The 25,482-nt window shown below is 40.1% G+C and overlaps 1 protein-coding gene across 4 annotated transcripts in view; it reads left to right on the top strand.

Annotated features, from left to right (window-relative positions):
• PTPN12 (protein tyrosine phosphatase non-receptor type 12) overlaps positions 1-20,931 on the top strand; it is a 60,693-nt gene extending 39,762 nt beyond the window's left edge. For 2 of the 4 annotated variants that reach the window (XM_081879126.1, XM_081879124.1), the window contains 10 exons: positions 1,308-1,374; positions 1,687-1,764; positions 1,888-1,986; positions 7,828-7,913; positions 9,689-10,656; positions 15,448-15,528; positions 16,135-16,226; positions 18,234-18,261; positions 19,228-19,344; positions 20,063-20,931. In XM_081879126.1, the coding sequence (XP_081735252.1) occupies positions 1,308-1,374; positions 1,687-1,764; positions 1,888-1,986; positions 7,828-7,913; positions 9,689-10,656; positions 15,448-15,528; positions 16,135-16,226; positions 18,234-18,261; positions 19,228-19,344; positions 20,063-20,124 (1,678 nt within the window). In that variant the 3' untranslated portion in view covers positions 20,125-20,931. The remainder of the gene's footprint in view (positions 1-1,307; positions 1,375-1,686; positions 1,765-1,887; positions 1,987-7,827; positions 7,914-9,688; positions 10,657-15,447; positions 15,529-16,134; positions 16,227-18,233; positions 18,262-19,227; positions 19,345-20,062) is intronic. The other 2 variants (XM_081879125.1, XM_081879127.1) reach the window with 2 other exon arrangements.
• The last annotated feature ends 4,551 nt before the right edge of the window (positions 20,932-25,482 follow it).

Here is a 25,482-nt window from a genome sequence, read left to right on the forward strand (position 1 = left end):
TTGAAAACATTTGAGACACAGCCCAGTTCACACGCTGCATTAAACCATAGTTATGAACTGCGGTTAAATGTGTACAAGCAGTGTGCTCATGCATACTGCCCAAAGATTCTCACTCCGCTTCTGCTATGCTACTAGTAAACAAGCCAGAGTCATACTTGTCATGATATCTGAACCATGGTACATTGTTTCCCTTAATAAATCATAAGTCCTATGTCAGACCTAGACAAATCTACAATGTGCAGAATTTTTTTTAAAAAAACATACATTCTGGTCAGCATCCCTAGGGTTTGGCACTTGCACTATTCAAAAAGATGTATTTCGTTCTGTAGTTGTGTGATTTGTGTTTATATTGTATTGTGATGGCCATTGGCTATAAACAATAAAAATCTATTGATTTGATTGATTGATTGATTGATTGATTGAAGTCCTAAGCCAAGAGCAAACCTTGGTTGCGATTCATGGGATGTGTAAAAAGAAACAAACCACAACCCTATATTCGGATGTTATGACATACTATTCTCTGGCTTGGTTCTCAGTAGAGCAGAGCAATAACTTTTCAGGTACATGCACTAGCATGCTGTGTGGTCCACATTAAACAACAGTTGGATTTTAACTATGATTTATTGTAATATGTAAACCAGGCCTGTATCTTGAAAATAGGACTCACAGATAGTTTTTTATTTTCAACTACCCTTTGTGCTTAACTGTAGTTGAAATAAAATGTAAATAGTCACCAGCTAAAAAATAATAATAATAACAATAATAATAAATTTTATTTATATCCCGCCCTCCCCAGCCGAAGCCGGGCTCAGGGCGGCTAACAACAATAAAAGAGTACAACATTCTAAAATCATTTCATTACAAAATTAATTCAACTCAAATTGATGGCAACCATTAAATGGCAAATAAATGGACTGATTCATTTTGATGTACTGTATGTAGAAAATGCCTATGTGGCTTACCCTAACAATTGTATATGGTTATTATGTTTGTTGTTACAATATAGTCCTGTTTTATATGTATTGGCAATGTGTTTGTTGAAGAGGGGCATATTTTTGGGTGTAGATTGGTACGTTGAATAGAGAAAACCTTGAAGCAAAATTGTAGATTTATGCTTTTGATATGAAAACACAAACCACTACTGATTATAACAAAAATCCAGTTGGTGATAATTCAGAATTGTTTAAACATCAACTCTAAAATAGTTTTTCAAGGATACTTCCTGTTAAGTGTTTGGTAGGTATGAACAGAAATGCTAAGTTTTAAGCCTCCTTTTCTCTTACGGTGTCCATCTTTTTCCACTATAGTGCTGGGTGTGGAAGAACAGGAGCCATCTGTGCCATAGATTATACATGGAATTTGTTGAAAGCTGGGGTAAGTAGGATTTATAGCAATCTAATGCTGCAAAACTAGGTCATCTTATGCCAGTCATTAGAGTAGAGTTTTATAGGGGAGTAATGGAGTTCTCCTCAGTGTGCAAAATTGAACATGATTTGAAAATGAGTTTTAAGTTAGATAGTACCTTTTCCCGTAGCAGCAATGAAGTTTATTTTCCTTTTCCTTTTGTTACTTCTAATTAGTTCATGTTTGCAATAGAAATACTAAATACTGAAGCATTTTGTGACTTCTAGATAGTATAGAACCAAAGTACATCAGTGGACAACCTTCTTCTCCTTTGTATTTCAGAAAATACCAGAGGAATTCAATGTGTTTAATTTAATACAAGAAATGAGGACACAAAGACATTCCGCAGTACAGACTAAGGTAATACTGATTTCAGTTCAGAAGTTCAGTATATGGCTGTGACATGACCACTTTGTGAAATAGTGTCTTTGAAACACTGCTTATATATTTGTGTGCTAATTTTGGTTTTTATCATGCACCCAGGAACAGTATGAACTTGTTCATCGAGCCATAGCACAGTTGTTTGAAAAGCAACTTCAAAAATATGAAAGTTGTGCAAACTGGAAAATTGCAGATGGGCTGGTAGGTGTTTTTGTCATATTTCGTGTAATTTGAAATAGTAGCTTTTCCCTACTGTTAAATTACCCTTGTTCATCTTAGTTTTTTGTTTGTGGTAATAAGATACCGTATTTATTCGAATGTAATGCACCATCAACCTAATGCTCACCTCAATTTTCAAAACCTTGAAACCAAAAAAATATTTGCTGGCAAATGTAAATGCGCCATCACATGCACACCCTACTTTTTGTGATGTAATTTGGCCCCAAAAGGTGTGCATTACATTCGAGTAAATACGCTATTAAAATCCATGCTTGTTTGTATGAGTTTGCTGCCTATTGGGCTCTTTCTAAATGGGGTCAGTTTACTGCAACAAACTTTATTCCATTGAATTCTTTTGAAAAGAAACCAAAGTCATTGTCTTCTTTTTCTTCTTGAAACTGTTACTGTGGTTATTATTGTTTCAGCACTGGTTGCATAGCCAGGATGCAGTCTCTTTCCTCTTCCCCACCTCATTCCATTGGTATGTGATCAGAAATTGCTTCCACACTTGCACCAAGGGGTAAGGGGTGAAAGTGGATATTTTTAATTTCTGGCTGTCTTCCCTCATGTCTTGAAGAGTCTCACTCTAGGGGGTTCCTGATGTTTCTGCAGAAGCTTTTCTGAATGCTGCGGGGGAGCAGCATTGAGAAGGGGAGGCAGAAAGTTCTGGTGCATTTGCAGTGTTGAGAGCATGTCTCATTGCATTTTGGCCCATGATAATTAGTGTGATATGACATAAGGGACTTATCTGACAAATTATGTTTTTGATATCGGCATGACTTACAATAGAGAATACAGTGGTACCTCGGGTTACATATGCTTCAGGTTATATACACTTCAGGTTACAGACTCCCCTAACCCAGAAATATTACCTCGGGTTAAGAACTTTGCTTCAGGATGAGAACAGAAATCATGTTCCAGTGGCGCAGCAGCAGCAGGAGGTCCCATTAGCTAAAGTGGTGCTTCAGGTTAAGAACAGTTTCAGGTTAAGTACAGAGCTCCAGAACGAATTAAGTACTTAACCTGAGGTACCACTGTACTCAAAGAGGTTAAACTATCCAACCTAATGATACTTAGTAGGTTTGTTTTGGAGCAAACCTCTCAGTTATTGAATGCATTATTAGAAACAGGCCTTGATGCTGTGTTTTCAGTTAAAATGGAAAAAAACTCATTAGGGCTGTGCCTTTGGTTTGTATCATAGTGTTGAGCTAATGAAAATAAAGCTGAATACCCAAGTTACGTAAGGATTATTGTTTTCAGCTGAAAACTGCCCCACCCCTTTAATTCTCAACTGGAAACTGCCTCCACCCCCAACAAATTCTAGTAGTCCACATAGGATTGAACTGGCCTGGCCTAAGTATAGTTTAGGAGCACATTCTTGTCCAACATGCTCTACCAGTGTCAACTTTCTTGACTATATTTTATTTCTAGACAATAACAGCTGAAAAGGATGTTGCACAATACTCTTGTTGGACTGACTGATCCAGGCAAAGTAACCACACGCAGACAAAGCCTTAATCTTCCCTCTGAAACTGCTTTGCTTATAGTTACCACAAAGATCTCCTGCAGACTTCTCTGACTCTTAGCCTGGGAGGTAAACATAAAATGCTTGGGAGAAAGAATCTTCTTGGGTGTTAGTCATCAGTGGGCCTGCTGAGGCAAGCCAGGAGATGCAGTTCAGTTCTAGAACCTTAGATCTTACCTTTAAGAGTCCAGGCACCTTCATCCAAGTTTGCCTGGGGAGAATGTGGGGAGGGGGTTGTCTCAGGATGCGGGGTCCGCAACAACAGTGTAATAGGATTGGGCTTCCGTGCACATATCCTGCTTGTGGGCTTATCATAGGTTTCTGATCAGGCCCTGTGAGGTTGCTGGACTGGCCTTTGGCCTGTCACAGCAGAGCTTTTTCCAGAAGAAATTGTGCTTCAGTGTCTAAAGGCACTGGGGAAGGAAAAAGTGGCAAGAGAGACTTGCTGATAGCCGTCTTCTGCATTTGCCTGAGGACTAGGGAAAAGGGTCATCTTTATTTTTAACTAAGTAATCACAGCAGTAGGAGTCTTTTGTTTTGCTTCCTCTGTCTTTGGCTGCAAAGTCAGAAAAGACGGGAAAAGATGGCTCCCTTCCCTCCCTCTCTTTCCAGTTCCCTGAGAACACAGAGAAGGGAGGAACTGATGGTGACCACAATAGCATTTTGTATTATTATTTGACTTTAAAAAGAGCATAACATGATTGAGTCTTTCTTAAGGTAAACGTACCCCTGACCGTTAGGTCCAGTTGCGGACGACTCTGAGGTTGCAGCGCTCATCTCACTTTACTGGCCGAGGGAGCCGGCCTACAGCTTCCGGGTCATGTGGCCAGCATGACTAAGCTGCTTCTGGCTAAACCAGAGCAGCGCATGGAAACGTCGTTTACCTTCCCGCCGGAACGGTACCTATTAATCTACTTGCACTTTGATGTGCTTTTGGACTGCTAGGTTGGCATGAGCAGGGACCGAGCAACAGGAGCTCACCCCGTCGTGGGGATTCGAACTGCCGACCTTCTGATCGGCAAGCCCTAGGCTCTGTGGTTTCTTGGCCACATCCTTATTATTTGATGAAATGAAACTATTTGATGATGGTTGGGGGTCTTGATACACAATTGTCTTCCTAACAGGGGATCACATCAGTTCTAGTAGGCAGAAACCTAATTTACACCTATGCAGGAAGTATAAAGTAAAATTGCAGTAATTGTCTGGAGGAGCTTCTCTTCCATTAACCAAAATAAGCATTTTTAAAGAAGTGTGTTCCACATCAGCTCTAATGCTTATCGCCCCATTTAGAATAGAAATAGAAGAACGCTATTAAAACCTCACATTTTAAGAGAGTTTGTTAAATATTTTAAGTAAGGGTTCACCAAGTTGTCCATTTTCTCCTGTGAATTTTTGACAACTTAGATCACGATTTGTGTCCCTGCTGTTGGGATCATTTATTTCATTCTTTATATTTCAAGAGAAACTCTTTAATAAGATGACCAATTTCCTGGGTGTTTAAGGTAACACCCAGGAAGAGAGTGTGGGAGATTGGTGGGAGATTGAGTGCTGTTGCTGTGCTGAATCTAGTGGCTTCTTTGTTGGCAGAAAAGAACTTTTAATTCCTTTCCAAGTTCCACAATGGCTGCTGCATCACAAATATGTGTGGACAAAGCCATGACTGTGTGTGTTGTGTTATTTCCCCCCTCTGTTTTAATTAAAGCCCAACCATTTCAGCGTAGAGATTGGCTTTCCCCAGCAGTGCCAATGGACCAATTTTTTTTCATAAGCCACATTCTGGTTCATAAGCATATAATCAGCTTTTGAAAATTACTAGACCAAGCTCTTGTGGGCTACACAATATCTTTTGCATCAAAGCAAATTCTTTCTTAAATGTAGCTATTGAAATAAAATAGAATAACATTTGCCTAGGAAAATAGGCAATAAGTGGGCTGAAGAAAATCTGATTTAAAGAGGCAAAGGTTTTCTCTTGTAAGACCTCCATCTGTTCTTCCCCACCGTAGATGAGCTCATCTTCATAACATGCATTATACCTTCTTGGGTTTTGCTTTGTTTTTTTGATTGCCAGAAGCTAATGTCTTAATCCACATGTTCAGTAGCCATAACATTTGGTACATTAATTGAGGACATGACATGAAATGGATTAGGCTGCTCAATGATACTTTAATGCAAAGGAGAATGTAGCTGATGGTGCAGGGAGTATGAGTAAATCTTCGTCCTTGAGCAGTTAAACAAAAGCACTTCTGTTAATGTTCTGTAATGGCAACAAGGGGTTGGATGCTAAGGCAATATGTTGAATTAGATGGGTTTATATGGTACATTTGACTCTTTCAGTAGATACTGCTTTTAATCTTATTTAATGATATAAGCTCCTGGGTCTATTTTCATAGATCTCTAGTAGTCTGCCCTTGGCTCTGTTCTTCCTTTCACCCTCCTCGTTCTATACAAGCTGATTTGCTTTCAGTTCCTTTGTATCTTTCTCATAAACTCTCTGTTTGCTGCCTTAAAACAATGTTGAGAAATATTTGCTTCTCATAACTGAATTATTTGAAAATATTTTATGCCTGGCTTATATATTGCAGAATATTTTGAGTTAACACCTCTCTATCTACCTGCCTTTTTAATATATTTTTTATAAGTCCAGGTCCTGTCTTCTCTCTTTGCCTTGTTAAGACACTTTCCCAGAAGTCTTATATAGTCTGTCACTACTACGTTATTAAATATATTATGTAAAGATCCTTCAGCAGTAGCTGGCCTTTTCACTGGGCTGTAAATGACTAAACAGTCATTAAAATATTTTAAACTTGTACTCATAACATTCAAATCTGTTGGCTGACTTGGGACTTTTTATTAGGAATTTTCACAAGGTACAATTTTGCTGTAATACAATGATCCAGCAATTAATAATAAAGAAAATAAACACATCTGTTATTATTTACAGTTTCAACTAAATTTTGTTGGGTTACTAACAAAGAATGTGGATAAATATTATGAGAGTTTTATAAAACTGTGTACTTCGTAATGTCATGTGGATTGTTTGGTCCATGTTGGCTGCAGTTGGGTCTAGCCAGTGATTCTCAGCTTAGGGGCCACAGAGTCTGCAAGTTATTCTCCTCCAGCCACTGCTTGATTCCTCAGTCACCCTCTTCTTTGCAGTGGTATCTCCAGGAATGCTCTCTTATTGCTAAGAAGCTTGTGACCAGTGGAAAATTGCCTATGTCTTCCCCACTTTTCTTAGTTGGTGCTTGGTGTGAGCTGGACTTGGGAGAGCAAGATACAGAAATGCAGTGGTTTTTTGCTTTTTATTTCCCACTGTGCTCCTGTCTGCAAAGTGCATTATGCCTGGTCTTTTCTGGTCTTTCATGTTGCACTATACATAGCACTTACGGTTGGGAGGCAGAATGCATGGCATGGCGGCTTGAAGGCCTTTAATTTGATTTTAGAGGGCTCTGTGCTATGGAGCATTGGCAGTCTTTCTGCTTTTGATGGATCTACAATTTTTCCCTTAAGGGGCAAAAGTCCCTTGCTCTCCCCCTCTCCCTCCCAGTGTGTTTACATTAGCAGTGGTGGCAGCAGCAAGGGGGAGACGGAAGAGGAGACAGAATTATTTCTCCCCTTTGCCCCCTCCCACTACTGCTGCTAAAGTGTTGAAGGAAAGTTTTCAAAATGCAAGCTTCCTTCTGTTGCTTATCCCAGCAGCAGAAGGGGAGAATTTTTCTGTGCTCTGAGAGCATCCCTGTGCCTCCTCCTTTGTAGCTCAGCTGGATAACCCAGCCTCCTTGCAAATCCCACCCTGCGGTGATCTTTTATACTTCCAAATTTGAGATCGAAAGGATCAGGCCTGGACAGGCTTGGATAGCCAGCAGAGATCCAAAGGAAAGCTCAGGGATTCTTGGGAAGCCCACCCAAAGTTGAAACACGCACATTCACAGCAAGCCTGTAATGTTGCCACCTCCGTAACCCAGGACCTGCTTTTTACTGATTGCATTTGGGTCCCTTGTTTTTGGCATTATTGGGCGTTATTCATATTCATAAAACATAATTCAGATGAGAATATGAAGAACAAATGTGTTGTAGGTTATAATTTTGATTCCTTTATATCGTCACACTAGAAAAACTCCGTATTAAATTTGAGTCATGTGAAATTATACTATTCATTCACAGAGTATTACTTTGTGCTCACATTTAACACAATATGCACAGTAATTCAATCCCAAGCTGGTGTATGTTTTGGTTTTTGTGTGGATGTTTCTCTTAACCTTAGAATAAAACTTTTGGGGATTTAATTTTCTTGACAGGATGAAGTTGGCACAGAAAATACCGCCAGTTCTGGAGAGCTTGAGAAACAGGATTCACCTCCACCAAAGCCACCTCGAACTCGCAGGTACTCCTGGAGAATTACTCATAGGAAATCGTTTATTATGGACCCATTTTATTTCCATTAGTATCTGGTCAGATGAGCATATGCCCAAGAACAAATTTAGTCAGCTTATTGGTGTAAGGCAGGAATGGAGAACCTCCAGATGTTGCTGTACTACAACTCCCATCATTCTTGACCATTGGCAGTACTGGCTGGGACCAGGGAGAGTTGTAGTCTAACAATATCTGGAGAGGCACATGGTTTCACTTTCACCCTTGGAACATTTCATAGGGTGCTGTATTTAAGTAATATTAGTTTGATAGTACTCTCATCAGACTCCGGTCTGGTAGTCCGTCAGATGTTTAAGAAGGCAAGCATTCTGTTTCTTGGCAACTTCTTTTAGGTTAGGGGGAAACATTTCCAGGCCACATCCTCCCAACAGATTCAGTTTACTGAGTTGCAAGTTAACATAATAATTTTAAAGATTTCACTGAACGTTGCATTATAGTCTTATTTCCTTAATTCAATGAAGGAAAAGCACCCTGGCTGATGAGACTTACTTTGCCCGTCAGCAGACACTACTGCTCATCACATCTTGCTAAAGAAAGAGTTTTATTATGTCAGCCATGTGCTTTCTGCTTCATGATTTCCATGAAGTGCCCTTCTATAATGATTGCTTACTATCTCTGTGCCTGTCATCTGTTCCATTTTAAGCACTTACAAACATCTTCATCCTATTTCATATTTGACATTCTTGTCCTTTCATTCATCCTTGAAGCAAGTGTAATCATTTGATGCTTGTAGAGAAAGCTGTGCTTAAAAAAAAATTCTGGATTTTCTGTAAAATAAATCCACCTGGTGACATACTTTCTGAATCTTAAGGCATGCAAGTCCATAAATCATAGTATTGTGTGTGTGTGTATCTGCTAACATCTCCAGTGGTAACAAAAGAGACAATGTGGAAATATATTGTAGATTGGTTTGCTACATTCTATATACCTGGGTGAATGTCAGGGTTATGGACCTCTGACAAACAATGTATTTTATATCTACATACAATAAACTGGAAAATTATGTAACTGTGGCCTAATTCAGACTTCAGCAGTCTAATCAAAATAAGATTGCACGAATCAGGCAGTTAATCCAAGGATAGTCCTCCCTATACATTCTTTCAAGTATGGGCTTTCCCACAGACTGCTTGTGTCCCATGTTATATGTATAATAGAGGGGTTATACCATCATATCAGGAAGGCATTCAAATGTTCTGTCAAACTTACTAGAAGCTGGTGCAGTCGTCATGCTTTGTTGCAGTAAGCATTATACCCCTGCCCCTCCAACACATGTAGTTCAAATTTTGCCACAAGGGGGCATGGCTTTCCTGCAGACTGCTGATAATCACATGCTTTGTTGTAGATTTTAACCAATAAATAGTAGGTTCTGGTGGTTGCCCATAGGCAATAACAGCATGATACCATCTTTTCTTCATGTGTTAAATGCTTTCTTGATACTTAATGTGTTTCTGGGTTGACCTTTATTCAAATATTGGATGTAAAAGTTAAGGGTGTTTAAAGAAAGTTTTGTTTCCTGGGATTATTACAAAACTATAGCATTTGGTTCCTGTTTATTGCATTTTTGTGGATTTTGACATTCTAACTATTTTGGATAAAATGTGCCTTTTTTTTTACTGTGAACATAATTCTGAGAACGGGTTTTTAAAGTTCATATTCTGAATAGGTAGCTTATATAATAAATGTACATAATCCTTAATTATGGAGTACTTACACAATTATTCTCTTTAGCTGCCTTGTAGAAGGAGATGTAAAAGAAGAAATTCTGCAGCCTCCAGAGCCTCATCCAGTACCACCCATTTTAACACCATCCCCTCCTTCAGCTTATCCAACAGTAACAACTGTTTGGCAGGACAATGATAGATACCATCCAAAGCCTGTTCTGCACATGGTTTCTTCAGAGCATCCAACAGACCTCAATGAAAACTACAATAAGTCAGAAGAGCATCCAGGGAAGAATGAAGTCTCTGAACGTGTAGAGAAAAAGCTTGAGCGCAACTTGAGTTTTGAAATTAAAAAGGTACCCCTTCAAGAGGGGCCAAGGAGCTTTGATGGGAACACCCTCTTGAATAGGGGACATGCAATCAAAATTAAAACTGGCTTATCCTGTGCGGTGGATAAGACATCTAAACTACAGGAACAAGGCTCAGGAGATGCTCCTACAGATACCTTCCAAAACTCTTGTATAGAATGCAATATGCAGCCACTGAATAAAGCTGTAACATCCTCACCTGAAGGCCATCGGTGTCTGGTAGGATCTGATCCTCTGCAAAGACCAGACTGTTTGCCTCTCAAAGAGAAGGGACATGCTATGTGGTCGTTACAAGGGACAAAAAATGTACAGCCAACATCAACACCAGAGGACACATCTCCAGCTGTTTTATGTCATGGGATTAAAAATCTGTCTGTAGTCTTGAACTCACCATCTCAAATGGATGCTCCTTCCAGTGAATCAGCAGATCATTATCACAGTGGCACGCTTCCAGTTAGAGTACCCCTTTGTTTTACAAATCCTCTGCATTCTGATGATTCTGATACAGATGAAAGAAACTCTGATGTGTCTATGACACAAAGCACGTCTAATGTTTCAACTGCAAGTGCCACGGTTTCTGTGGCTGCTGGCACAGAAAACGTTTCCGCTAGAAAAGTATTGCCCATGTCCATTGCAAGACAGGATGCCTCAATCATAGCTGATAAAGGTAAGCTTTACTAGATGCTATCTATATTAGAAATACTAAATTCGTAGAGTTGGATCCTAAGCTTGTGAAAGGGAAAGGTTCCTTGTGCAAGGATTTCTCCCATCCCTTCCTGAACAACATCAGCTGTGGTGTGGGAGTGCAAAATTGGACCAAGGTGCCTCGCACAAGCACATTTTCACTTGCACATACTGAATCCACGTGCTTTTCAGTGAGTCCATCACAGACCACACTGTTCAGCAGTGTTGGGGTTGCAGCTGGAATTGGCTGGCGGCTAAAAACGATCCTTCTGCAACCTTTGGATCCAACTTAGAAAACTAAGGGGTTGTGCATATTATGAAGGTAGGTGCCAACACTCATCACATTTTGGTAACAGCTAAAAACATTTATTCTCTCAGATCTTTGCTGGGTATCTATACAAGTTGACCACAATAACTTAATGTGTTCGCTTTGACCTAATGTTTGCTGCTATTTTATTTATTCTGTTAGTAGGTTTTAATAGTGTGAGCAAGCAATCCTTGTTTTTGGGCCCCCTACGTGCTCCCAAAAATCTGATATGAAGTGTGACAGGGAGTGACATGGGGCAGGGGCTGGAGGGGGAGAAGTGAAATTAGAAGTTTATGTGAAACTGCTACGTGGAAGTTTTCATAAATGAGAGTAGGACTGGACATTAATTTGTTCAGGTTGGCCTTGGGAACACCAGCCTTGGTAGTAGGGAACAGCTGCTGTCATTCAGAGGCTCTTTAGTTGGGGAGGGGGCAGTGACTATTAGTCACAGCTGCCAATTCTGTTAGCTTTAAGCAACCAGCTCTCCTGCATGGGCAACAAACATTGGATCCTTGTAGGGCTGATTTTTGGAAAAAACACAATAGACTTATGAGTACATTGTAAATCCCCCAACCACTAACTTACCTTTGGGCAGCTGTGTTAGCCAAACTGATAGGCATAGATCCATTTAAAATAGTTATTAGAGGGATTAGCAGGAAGCCGTAACCAAAGGTTGCAGTGTTCTTTTTCCAGGCACCAGTTACCACAGAAGTTTTATAGAATTGTTTAGGGCTTGCAAAGCTGGGAGAGGTTTCAGGAGGAGGAAGAGGGAAAAGGAGACCTTTTTCTGCCCTCTTGAAGCCTCAATTTACTGTGCTAAAAGAATGGGAGGGTGGAGGTTTTTAGAGGTCCTCCTTTTCCTGAAATCTCTCCAAATAGCATGGAGGAGGTTAACACTCCAAACACAATTCCCTTTCCAAGATGTATGTGTTGTGTTCCTGAGAGTGGGAAAGGAAAAATCTGTCCTCCGTAATAAACCTTCTCCACTTGTGACAGGGAGTGATCTCTTGGTGTGCACCTCACTTCTCCAATTCCAAGGCACTTACTACGGTTTGAAACATACAAATTTTGTGTGTGAAATCTCAGTCCATAAAAGCAATCAAACTACTGCTTTAGATTATGGTAACATGCTTTTCCCCTGTGTGTTTCTGATTGAAGGTGCTGTTTAGCTTCAGTAGTGCATGTTTTTTAATGGAAAAGGAAACAGGGTTTTTTTGGCAATTTGTCCGGGAAGTAACCAGTCATCTCCTGTTGTCCTTAGTGTTTCCACACAGGTGTCCTTCAAATGCAGCCACTGCCATGTGGGAACTACTTATCTAAGATCAGATGCCATGGGGCTGGGGGCTGCATGTGAATGGGGCCACCTCATGGGTCTTTCCAATTTTATCTGTGTCCAATGTTGTTGTTTCTATAGTTTGTGTTTCAAATGCACACAGTGCATTAACAAGCCAAATACACATTTGTTATAACTCCGTTGGGTCTAGTTGTTTTGCTCAGCAGTTGTCTAGGTACTTGGGTGGTGTTTCCTTAATTCTTCTAATTAAGGTATTTGTAGAAAGAGTGTTTGCGTTTTATCTCTTTTGTTGCGCATGCACATGCATCTGCTCTGACTTTTATACCCACCTTTAGGATAGATACTATAAAACGTTAGGGGTTTAAATAAGTCTCTCCTGCTCCCCCTTTCCTTCCTTTCATTTCAGTGTATGCCTTTAACGTTTTGTTGGCCCTAAAAGCTGTTGGGCTGTCTCCCCCCCCCCCCATTAAAAGAATTAATACTTTCCTGGTATGTGGAAATAGGTCCACCTGAATAGGTGTGGAATTGCCTGGGTTTAATAGAAGGAACAAGTTGGAACCCACACCAAAATGTAAGGTATGGTCTCCTTCAGGGCTCTGGAGTATGAGCCCTGGGCTGTTAAGTGCTGGGACTGGGTTTTCAGAAGGAGAAACTGTTCCCTCTCCTGAAACGTGTGCTAAAAGGCTCACATTTGGAGCTGGAGATTCGCAGGTGTAAACTGGATTGCATGCAGAGCTTATTGGGTTCGTTTCCCAGTATCTCTAGATAGGGCTGAGAATACTACATTCTGAAACCCTGGAGAGCTGCTGCCAGTCATTGTAGATAGTAAGTACTAAGCTACTTGAGCCAGTGGTACAAGGTAGCTTCCTCTTTTTAAAAAAGCATTAAAAAATTGTTGCAACGTGGGTCCTGTTGTCTGGTGACTTCCAAGATTTTTGGATGTTTAGGATTGCTGAGCACAGAACGTTGAGGGTGGGGTGAGATGGGGAGGCTTGAAGTAGAGAAATGGAATTGGCCACTCCAAGTCCCTAATGTCTTCTAGAATCCAGGAGGTGGGTGGGGAGGTGAAGAACTCCCCTACTTGCCCTGTACTGGGATAGAATCATAGAATCCTAGAGTTGGAAGAGACCACAAGGGCCATCGAGTCCAACCCCCTGCCAAGCAGGAAACACCATCAGAGCACTCCTGACATATGGTTGTCAAGCCTCTGCTTAAAGACCTCCAAAGAAGGAGACTCCACCACACTCCTTGGCAGCAAATTTCACTGTCGAACAGCTCTTACTGTCAGGAAGTTCTTCCTAATGTTTAGGTGGAATCTTCTTTCTTGTAGTTTGGATCCATTGCTCCGTGTCCGCTTCTCTGGAGCAGCAGAAAACAACCTTTCTCCCTCCTCTATGTGACATCCTTTTATATGTCACATAGAGATGCTTCAGAGAAGTGGGAAGGAGCAACATGCCTTCTTCCTGCTCTCTAGAAATCCAACCAGCTTTCATTTACTTTCTTCCAGGAAGCTTTGCTGACATTCTTTTCCTCCATGAACTGGTGTAGCTGTTGTGCACAGGGGAAGGGACAGTGCATGTGATCTGCCTAGCTTTGGTACTGACAGGTCTAGTGTGCCCCGAAGTCTTGTTAGCTACCATAACTCAGCTAGATTCTGGCTCACCTGTTGTGGCTTGGCATCCAGTCTCCTTGCTCGCTCCTTGCCAGGTGTGGGAAAGTGTTTCATAGGGTTCCTTCCCAGAGGTTCCTGTGCCTGACACTGTGTTTCACAGGTGCAGGAAATGTAGGTGTGGGTTGCTATCCTGGCAATAAGTCACACTGAGCCCACTACCCTAGTTTATTGTGGCACGTGAATGCTGCCTCTGTGTTGTATTATGGACTATGACTTGTTCTATAAATCAGTAGGTGTTTACTCTTTTGCAAAGTCTTGTCAACAATTACAAATCCACTTGTAAACCACATTAACCTATTTAACCTAGATCAGGCACATCCAACAGGTAGATCACAACTTTATTCTACAGGCCTGGTTGCCTTAGCAGCAAAGTATCAATCATTTATGGTCTGTTATAACAGGTGAGAAGTGTAAAGGGAAGTAAAATAATAGAGAACAGCTCTTCTTCTACTGCTTATGCACAGGTTCTTAGTGAGTTGGTTATCTCCTTCAGGTGCTGTAGATGTGCAGCCCCACAGCTTCTGCTTTCAGATTATCATACCTGGTTAATTTTGTTCACAATTATTTCAAAATGCTTGGATTTGAAGACATCGACACATCTGAAAAGAGAACTTCTCACATTTACTCCAGGATTAAGTCTGAAAGTCTGTTCCACATTTGAAAGGAATTGTCTACATGACATATTCATTGTCTGTGAAATAATACAATGGTGATTGAATCTGTCCAGTCTGTTCAGCAAAAATTCTTCAGAAAGTCGATTGAACATTCTAAATGCGTCTTTCATTGCTGTGCAAATCTGACTTTTTAGTAGTCCATTAGCCTCAATGGATCTTCCCTCCTCTGCTTGGGCAGTGTTTCCTTGTAACTTTATATTAATTAATACAACTTCTAGCTATAATATGCAGCTTGAAACCAGAAGTTCAATATTTTGACCCTACCTGTTACTGTAACATAGGCATTGTCAGCCAAGCTCTGTAAACTGCTTGTTCTAATGCCTTGACAGCACAACTCTATTGTATGTCCATTTAGAAGTCTGTCATATTGAGTTAAATAGGATGCGCTCCCAGATTAGTATGTATAGGATTGCATCATGAAAGAATTTCAGTTGCCATTACTTACATGACTTTCCTGGGAAAGTAGAAAGGCTGGATCCATTTTAATCTAATGGTTAGCTTGGTTAAAGGTCTGCATCCTGTCATCTTAATGAAAAAGCATTAATCTGTTGCTGCAGTTCCATCGCTTCCGCCTACTACAGGCATCTTGCCAAGTGAATTAATACATCAGACAAGGCATCTAAATACATTGTGGGCAGCCAGCCATTTTGCGGTTATTGTACAAAACACACTTGTACAAAGCCAGCAGGGCTATGCCCGACTGTGAAAAGTATATTCAGTTAAAACCTTTATTACAAATGATTTAATATTTTATTTTGTCCCAGGCACTCTTTTACATAATGTATCTGTTTAAGTGTTAAGGTGTTCTCAATTTTTGGTGACTTTAGATGCTGGTGTTTCTGAAGACTCATCTTCTCCTCCTTTACCAGAAAGAACTCCAGAATCTCTTGTGCTTGCAAGTGAGCAGAGTGAGTTTCATTGTACTGTGTTGGTTTCACAAAAGTCATGAATCAAACTTGTGCATTAAAGGAACGAACACTTTGGCCAAATTGAGATAGATATTGAGGTAACCAGAAGCTGGATAATGCTTGTAGTGACAAACAAATAGATGTTCAGGTAATTTTAGTTTGCTGCATTATTGTTTTGGCTTATATAGTGGGCTTCCACTTACCCTGGTTACCTATGGTAATTTTTTTCTGGCTGCTGCGTTGCATAGAAAGATACATGCACCCACCATAGTGCCCTGTGCTGTGTTTATATAGGACTGGGCTCCTACAGTTGTATTGTTCTCCCTTTTAGTCAGTTACTGGCTTTGGAAATGTTAGATTGGGAAACATCAATATACAAGGGGCTATTCAACTAATTTTTACATGATAGACCCACTGAATTTAATTTCAGTGGGTTTACTGAGAAAAATTCATTGACAACCATTTTCAATCCCCATATTGTAATGTTGTGTATTTTAAAAATACTGCAACTACCAATCTTGCTTAACTGTTAAGCTTTTATTGTTTTATTGAACTTGTACAGCAGCATGTCTACTGAATAATGTATTTTAAAATTGGTTTTCATAGTCACAACTTCCCCCAAAGCTGTTATCCTTCCGCGATCTGCTGAGTGGAGTTTCTCGCAAGACCAGAAACCTTCTGATCAACCAAAATGTACAGTAAGTATGGGATATTAGCTTTGGGAATATGCTTCAGGGACGTACAGCAGCCATGTGCAGCTTCTGGTCTCCAAGCCTAATTAGCCCCACTGGGTCTCCCCATTTCTCCGGTGAGGTTGTTTTGGGCAGGCCATGCCCAGCTGTCACTCACCCGGCATCCTATGATATCAGGAATGAGATGGATAAACTGTGGGTGCAAAGGAATGACCATGAGCTCCAATTGGGAGCTCCAGAGTATATTCAATTCTTGTCCGAAAGAATCACAGCTTGCATTTGGCAGATGCTTTTGAATTATGGTGCTGGAGGAGACTCTTGAGAGTCCCATGGACTGCAAGAAGATCAAACCTATCCATTCTTAAGGAAATCAGCCCTGAGTGCTCACTGGAAGGACAGATCGTGAAGCTGAGGCTCCAATACTTTGGCCACCTGATGAGAAGAGAAGACTCCCTGGAAAAGACCCTGATGTTGGGAAAGATGGAGGGCACAAGGAGAAGGGGACGACAGAGGACGAGATGGTTGGATGGTGTTCTTGAAGCTACCAGCATGAGTTTGACCAAACTGCGGGAGGCAGTGGAAGACAGAAGTGCCTGGCGTTCTCTGGTCCATGGGGTCACGAAGAGTCGGACACGACTAAACGACTAAACAACAACACAAAGGGACAATTGAGAGCACAATCTAAGCAGTGTTTTCCAGTGGCTTCTTTCTCATACTTGATATCAGGGTGGCCCATGGAGGGTTGGCTACCTTTGGTTCTGGCCCTCTGACTGAAAGTGGTTCCCAGTCCCTGGGATACACCCTTTGAGGGAAGAATAAGTGTCTGCTTGTTCACTCATGTTTCTGGTAGCTCCCCAAAGCATCACTGGAGTTTTGATTTCAATCCAAATGATTTCATAAAATCTTTACCCTCCCCTCATTCAAATTGTGCTAGCTTAAGAAGTTTAGCCCACTGAAGGAATAGCTGCCTCCCATGTAAACCTAATAGGTCTCAGTACATCAGCTGCACTCTAGAGCTTCTGCTGCGGGTACTATTTAGGAAGAAAGTAAGATTAGCGTGGAAGGTTGGGGTGGGAGTTTCTTGTCTTCCCCCATATTTAGAATTTGCTAACCAGAAGGGTCACCTGAGCCCAGCGTGGAAAAATTTCTGTGCAACCTCTTTAGGAAAGCAACTGATATTTTACTGTGTGTGCATGTGCAAACTCTGGCATGTATGGTTGTCTTGTTTTATTTTTAGCAGAAAAAATAATCTATGTCAAATTATGGGTTTAATGTTTTCCATGGAGTTATCATACTATATTGAAATTTAAGCCCCTAGAGTATGTTGAAAGAAAAGGGAAGCTGTGATAAATAGGGATGCGTGGGTTAAGGCATAAACAGTTGCTACCTTGTTTTTTTTTTACTTTAAAACTTGAACAAATCCCTAAGAATAATGAAGTATTAAATCAGAGCTTCATTGTGTGTGTTTGTGTGTAAAATACTCTCACAAAAGCTTAAGGTTGGGAACTGGTCCTCCAGTTTTTATTGAATGCCAGATACTGTCATCCCTGACTGCTCAAAATGCTGTTTTCGTCATATGCCACACTTTTTTGTGTGGTATATAGACTTACTGGCATCTGAAGAACACTACTATTTTGAAACTGCCTAGATGTTATGGTTGCAATGGCAGAAATGCCAAAGGAACGACCAGCCTTTACTTTTCTCAGGATTTCATTGTGCAGAAACATTTTTAAAGGTGGATACTTTCAATTGAACATAGGCATCTAGCATATGAATACAGTGGCCAGGTGAAAAAGTAGCCAGCATTCCTGAACCTTTAATATATGCATAAAAGGAACTTTCTCTTTCATACAACTGTTAAAGTTGTAGGCGCTATGTTCTCTTTTTTTCATCTAGGCATTTTATGTGTGAATGGAAGCATTAGAGAATGTGATTTTTTTTAATAAAAAAAATCATTATCTGAATCAGTAAAATATTTTTGAACCAACTTAAAAACATTTTTGTTGTTAATAGGGATTGAAAATGGCGACTACACAGCCTGGTAAGCAATTCGTTTTTTAACTTTAAAAGGGACGAGATGTTTTGTTATAGAAATGAGATGCTGAGCTACTGAAATATGCTGCTATTTGGCTGCAATAGGTGGATTTCTCTCACCCTAGATGCATCTAGAAAGTCATTCTACTTATGTATGGGGAAAGCAAAATAGCATTCTGGTTGTAATGTCTTAGGCCTTACGGGGCTGCTGCTCTGAGACTGGACGTAGGGGACTGCTGTTTGAAAGGGGACTTGAATAATCCTGTGTGTGAGCAGAACAGGTTTTCATACTTGACTAGTATTTTTGTTTATAAATAGCAGCTGTCCTTGTGAAGGTTGTTTAAGCTAGGTCAGAATACAGGAGAGTAGCTTCTGACCAAACATTGGTTAATTAGCAGTTCCTGAAGTAGGATGCCAGTATTCTGGAAAAAAAATATCTGTTCAAGTAATGAGGCTTTGACAGATGAATGCCATGATCTAGAATCTTCATGTGCACAACTCCCTCTCAGTGCAACTGCTTCCCATTTCATGGCAATCAGTCAGGTTTTTATTGTTTGTAGCCAATGGCCATTACAATGCAGCTCACAAATGGACAAGGCAATCCAGCATATAAATTACACCACAATATTGGTAGCTCCACTTACACATGCCATTGCAGGAAATGAGACGCCCTTCCTTGCATTACTCAGAATATTTTTTTTAATTTGTCTTCCAATGTGTGAGACTTTGACATGCTAGTCTTGAAGCCAGAATTATGCCTTTTAACATGGATGTAACTTTAAGGAACAAATTATTTCAGTTATCAAGGCAATATCTACAAAGTTGCTTTTAGTTTTATAATACTGGGCCTTTGGAAACACTCTAAACCATACTTGGGACAAAACTGGATATTAACAGAAATTTGTTTTTATAACTGAATACATAGAATTGCAAGTATGGTTATGCGTCAGTGAATTTTTTTCTTCCTCCCCAGATCATCCTGAGATAGCAGACAAATCACAGATTGATACTATACCTCAGCTTCCTCTTTCCAGTCCTGTTGTTAAAAGAGGTCCGACACCAGAAGTTCCAGTTGAGACTACCGATATTGGTAAATGGTGGCTTTTGGTTGTTTTCTAGCATTTGATTATCGCAAACTACTTGATCTGTACATAACTCTTGTAGGGTGCCTTTTGAAAATACATGATGTACATGATTTGACCAATGGTTAATGTATCAGGAGGAAACAGTTTATTTCTTGGTAGCCACAAAAATCTCTTTTGTAACAGCTAAAGGTTTAATTCATTTTGGATAAGCAGCAATAATTGTGGAAATTGCAGCACATATTGAGATGTCAAACTAGGATAAAACTTTGTTAGGCTAGTGACACTAAAATGTTACACAAGGTCTAAGATATATGGGCCTAATTTAGCACCATTAATCTGGATGAAGTTCAGCAGGAAAGATTACTTTAAATGCAGTCAGTAATTGTGAAAATTACTTCAGTTTGTGAGTAAGCTGAGCATGTAAGAAGTATTTCAGATTCTTTAATTTTTACAATTTCTTATTCCCACAAGGAATAATATTAGAGGCATCTCACACGGGTTGTGATAGTTGCTTTATGAACATGCCTGTTTATTTTGTCCTTTTCCCATTTCTTCTGGTCGAGGTGCTTGAAGCATAATGAACATTTGAAGAATAGCCCCTTAGATTGAGAACTTGGGTTATATGTTTTTCCCATATTGGCTTGTCATTAGTAATATTTCTTTTCTTTTGCTACATTCCTTTTTTCAACTTACAACAGTTCTTTTCCCCTTTCCCTTTTTTAGCTTTTGGTAACCGTTGTGGAAAACCAAGAGGACCGAGAGAACCACCTTCAGATTGGACATGATGCAAGAACAAATGGACATTTTTAAATTATACTGGAATATTCCAAGTGCCACTGAACTCGATCAATAAATAGTATTCCACTTTTTATTTTTTGGGACTAACACAGTGTACATGCAACTACACAATGGTACACTCTTCTATACATCCACACAAACATTAAGCATTCACAAGAGTGTTTTCTAGTATTGTAATCTAACTTTGCTGGGGCCATCAATCTGCCTTACTACATTTAGGAGAAAGTATTACATATGGTTTATTTTGTTACTTCAAGTATTATTGCCTTAATGTCTTTTAACCTGTTACACACTGTTTATAGACATGTTAATATGGTGAAACTTTTGACAAATTGAGTTTATGGACTTTTTTGCTAACGTTTGATTACCATGTACACTTTATTTTGTATATGTACAGGGCAAGCAGGTATATAATTTGATAAAGCTGCAATCATAAAGTATTAACAGAAGGTGTAAGAAATCTCTGCATGACCTAATTTTTTTGTGTACCTTGTAAATTATTTGCCCTAATGTTTTAGTAAATAGTTTTCATTTAAAAAAAAAAAGTTGGGCACACATCCACAATTACAGGATAGCAGAGATGAAGATTGTAATACATTTTGTAAATTGTAAGCAAAAGGTTATTTTTATATTATATACAGTTTCACTGTCAGTCATAATTTGTCCTGGTTTTCATCTAGTCATGGAGTCCATAAGTGCCTTGAAAATATCAGACTTTAGCATGAATATGTTCACTAATTGAGATCAGCATATCAACTTATTTGAACTGCCAGTAAAAAAAGAGAACACTTCAACTCACTCTAGTTATCATTTGTAATATATCTGTTAAGAATATGTAGAATCAGCTTCTAAAAAGAAAGCATTTAAGAGTGTATATTTATTTTACAAGCCCTTCAGAGCCACACTGGTAAGAGATCATTGAGACAACTTCAATGTACCAGTGAGTTTCGCTCTTACCCTTCACCCCCCTTCACATGATGTGTGTGTAAAAAGTCGGGTAGGAGAGCCGAAAAGAATGCCAATATATTTCACGTCTGGCAACCAATGTGCCCCTTGGGTTTCAGATAGTACATGGGTAGAAGAGCCTAAAAAGCCCAAGACACACATTTTCCACGGCCCTCCAGCGGCTATTGTGGCTCATTTACCAGAAGTAATGTATTTAGTGAATACATTACTTTGAATTGTATACTTGATTCTGACCAAATTAACCGCCTGAAGCAAATTATACAGCAGGATGACCCCAATATGACCATGTACTATCTGAAACCAAAAGGGCACACTGGTTGCCAGATGTGGAATTTTTCCCCCAGCTCTTTTACTCCACTATTGAAAATATAGATTCAAGATTTATTCTCATAAGGATCCACTACACATATGTGTTTGTTTCTGCTTTAGAGAATATTTGAATTAAATGACTCATTTCTTTACTGGTGTTTCACAGATATCATGCACAGGGCAGCAGTTGAGGGGGGAGCCTAATGATGCTCTAGAGATATGATAGTGTTAAAATAGAGTTTATGCTTTCATGTTTTCCATATAAAAATCCTGCCAAACTAACACACAGAGAAACAGGATTAGTCTTTTGAGTTCAGTAAGGCACTTCATACTGTGTAAGAACTTCAGATTAAAATTAATATTGGTCTTTCCCATCAATTCTTGGGTGTTAGAATGCCCCCATCAGGGTCTGAAGATAACAGTGTGGCACTTGATCTAGTCCAGGAGTGGTTGCTAACTAATTTCAAAGGAATGAATAATGAACCAGAGGACTACAAACACGCCTATTACAGCATGCACCCCTTTCTCCACGAGGCTTGAGGGGAAATTGTTCCTGACTTTCAGTGGTGTCAAGACACTATTTCTCCCCATACAAGTGGAATCGTTGCAATGACAATGGTCAAAAAATTTGATTACACTGGTCAGGCCAAATGTGTGGAACTCCTTATTTGCTTGGGGAAATTGTTTAAACTGGCCAGAAGCCTACTAATCCCAATTTTTTTATTTTTATGCCACCCATCAGACTGGGTTGCCCCAGCCACTCTGGTTGGCTTCCAACAGCTTAAAAAGCATCAGACATAAAAAACCTCCATATACGGGGCTGCCTTTGGTTGTCTTCTAAGTCAGATAATTCTTTATTTCCTTGAGATCTGACGGAATGGCGTTTCACAGGACAGGCACAACCGCCCTTTGTTTGGGCAAAATGATTTTTGGAAGGTAGAAGAGAAGACAAATTTGCCTGTAGCGGTAGAGGCACCTTTGTGACTATGGCTCTATTTATGCCAGTAGATGGTCTGTGGTCAGAAAGGTTTGCTGAAATACAGGTGTGTATTACTTATGATTTTAGTAGCAAAGCAACCTTATAAGGCACTCACAGGAAATAAAAACAGAATCAGGTTTTTCCCCAGGGAACAAGTTTTATTGAGAATGTGAAACAAAAAGCAATTCACAATTTAACTACTGAAAGCTGTTCCACAAAATGGAATTCATTATAATAAAAGCAAGGGATGGTGAAGGGGAAGGGATGAGTTGTGAGATGTGTGAGGCAAAGGAGGCATTCGGGGGAAAGGCAGAGAAATGAGATGGTAATTGGAAAGTGGGTAAGTAAACTGTTAAAAGGGGGAGCAATGTATCTTTTCTTTATACTGTGGTACCTTGGTTTACGAACTTAACCCATTCTGGAAGTCCGTTCTTAAACCAAGGCACGCTTTCTCTAATGAGAACACTGGTGCCCTTCCACTGTTTGGCTTCCGTTCATAGACCGAGGTAAAGTTCGCTAACCGGAACACTTCTTCTGGTTTTGTGGAGTTCTTATACCGAATAGTTTGTAAACAGGGCTGTTTGTAAACTGAGGTATCACTGTAGTCTGAAAACAATGCCAAATGGAGCCAGGAGTAAGAGTTTTTCCAAAAGGTGGCAGGATTTCCTTTGCCACAGCAAAAAGACTCAAGGCCTTGAGTGGCTACGGACATTGGTGCCAAAACCAGGGAGCTAATCAGGCTGAGTTCCCAGCGAGACTGCGTGTAAGTTCAAAGAGTCTAAGGGAATTATAGTATTTGAAAAATGACTCCAGTGGCAAATGAAGAAAAGACTGCTTTTTTTGGTGCATTTTTTTTTTTTTAAAACACACATCAAAAGTTGAATGTTGACTATAAGTGGGTGTACTGCAGTAGTAATTAGATGGTCACATGAGAATTCAGGGATCAATAGTCAACTGCTAAGTGACGTCTTGAGTGCAACTGAGAAGTGGAGGTTAGGCTTTCATAAATCCAAGTCCTCAGACTAGCACTGCCAGAGAGCTGGGGCCTTTTCTTTTCTACTGAGCAGTCTTTCCAACCTAAAACCATGCTGATGTTTTAGACTACAAATCATCAGCCTTGGCCAGGAAGCGTGCAAATTGTGTCTGAAGCATTTGGAGGACACCACGTTGGGGGGTACAATAGATGATATCCTTAGTACATAGTGTTTTCAGAATGTGCCAAAACTGCATCACTTTTGGTACATATCTTCTGGGGGGTGGCTATTTCAAAGACTGGGTACCACAACAGAAAAGGTCCTCTTCCTTGTTGTTGTAAGGTGAAATTCCACAGGAGTTTCTGCAGAGGATCTTTATACACTAGTAAGTTAAGTGCAGGAGATCCTGAGGTAACCAGATCCTAAGATAATGGCCTAATTCCTGACTTAAATGTTAGGGTTTAGGGAAATGTTCAGGATGTATGTGTGCAACTGAAGGAACTATGAGGGGATGGGTTGATAAGGGACTGCAAGGTGTGGCAGGTGGGTGGGGTTGACAAACCAAGCAAGCAGGGGTGGTATCCCGTCATACATAACATTGTAATATAATCCCACAGCAGTTTGTGGTTGCTGATTGGTGGTACTGCAAACTGCACCATGACAACACACTAGCCCAAGAACTGCTGTGCTGTCATGGCAGCATCCGAGACCAAGCAGGGAGGAGATGGGTGACCCAGGCCAGTGAGTGGGTGGGTGTCCCCAGAAGTGGGCAGGCATCCTGAGTGAGCAGCCAGTCCAGACAAGCCAGCCACTGGATTTACAGTGGCGGTGGCATGAGATGAAAGTGACCCACACCGAGCCTTTCAACCAGTGAATTCCAAGGCTGAAAGGATCAGTATGGTGCAAACTTTGCAAGCATTTCTATGTTCCCCGTCGCTGCCACGGATGATAGGGGAGGGGCAGCAGAGGGGGAAAGTTCCACTTCACCTCCCTCCCTCCACCCAATGCTACTGCCACCACCATGGCTGCTAGGGAGGGAAAGGGGAGATAAGCCTGCTGTTTAAAATGACAGTAGCAGCTGTGACTGGGAGGTCTGCTGAGATGATAGTAGTAACAGCCCACCCATCTATCTGGCTGGGTTGCCCCTGCCACTCTGTGTGGTTTCCAACACATATAAAAATATAACATTGAACATTAAAAACTTCCTGTTACAGGGCTACCTTCAGATGTCTGCTAAAAGTTGTGTAGTTATATCAGGAGAGGAGGTATAAAGGGGTTGGGTGTGGCAGGCAGGTGGGGTGGACAAGTAAGTGGGCGGGGTGATAGCTCCTACTATAAAAGGGGGGGAAAGTGATCTGCCAACCACTACATGCTGCTGCTCCCCTTTGGCACCAACTGTGATCTGTTTGGGGAATATTTCAGTTTATATATAGTTTAGGGTTTAATAATTCCATCCCTGAGTAAAGAATTCCATATTTCATGAAAGGAAATGTAATTAAGTACAAACTTACATTTTGGAGGGAAATGTTGAAGGTAAGAAACTGTGCTATCTCAATATCAACTATAAAAATCATTCAATCATAGTCTGGATTTTTTTAAAGCCACTAAAATGAGCTGTAATAATTTGTCAAAATAATTCCACAAAATATCTAGGGATTCTTATAAAAAACAACTTATTTCAAAACTATCATGTGTAGATAAGGTTTCTTAATGCCAAGTTTTTGGAACTGAAATGCATAGGTCCATGTATAACTCCACAAATGGTCATCTCAGGCAATTATAAATATATTGATAGAAAATAAAATAATTGGTATGGATTTTTAAAATGTCATTTTTAATGTTCTCTTTTGTTGATAGTCCCATCAAATGCAATGCAGAAAGTATACATAACATTAGTCTTGACCTTATCTCAAAATGTATACCAAAAAAGGACAAAAAAATTACAATCCATTTCTGTGACTTTTAGATCTTAAAGAGGGACAAACTGAGAAAAATCTTAGGTTATGGAGGAAGAACAAATCTGTAGTCCATGCAGTTGCGGTGCATGTTATTTTCTAGGTCAATTAGCAAGGAGTTTGAAAGAAAGAAGTTTGGCATGTTGTTTAAAAGCAAACAAG

The sequence above is a fragment of the Podarcis erhardii genome (assembly GCF_964252035.2).
Source record: "Podarcis erhardii genome assembly, chromosome: 10".
Classification (NCBI taxonomy): domain Eukaryota; kingdom Metazoa; phylum Chordata; class Lepidosauria; order Squamata; family Lacertidae; genus Podarcis; species Podarcis erhardii.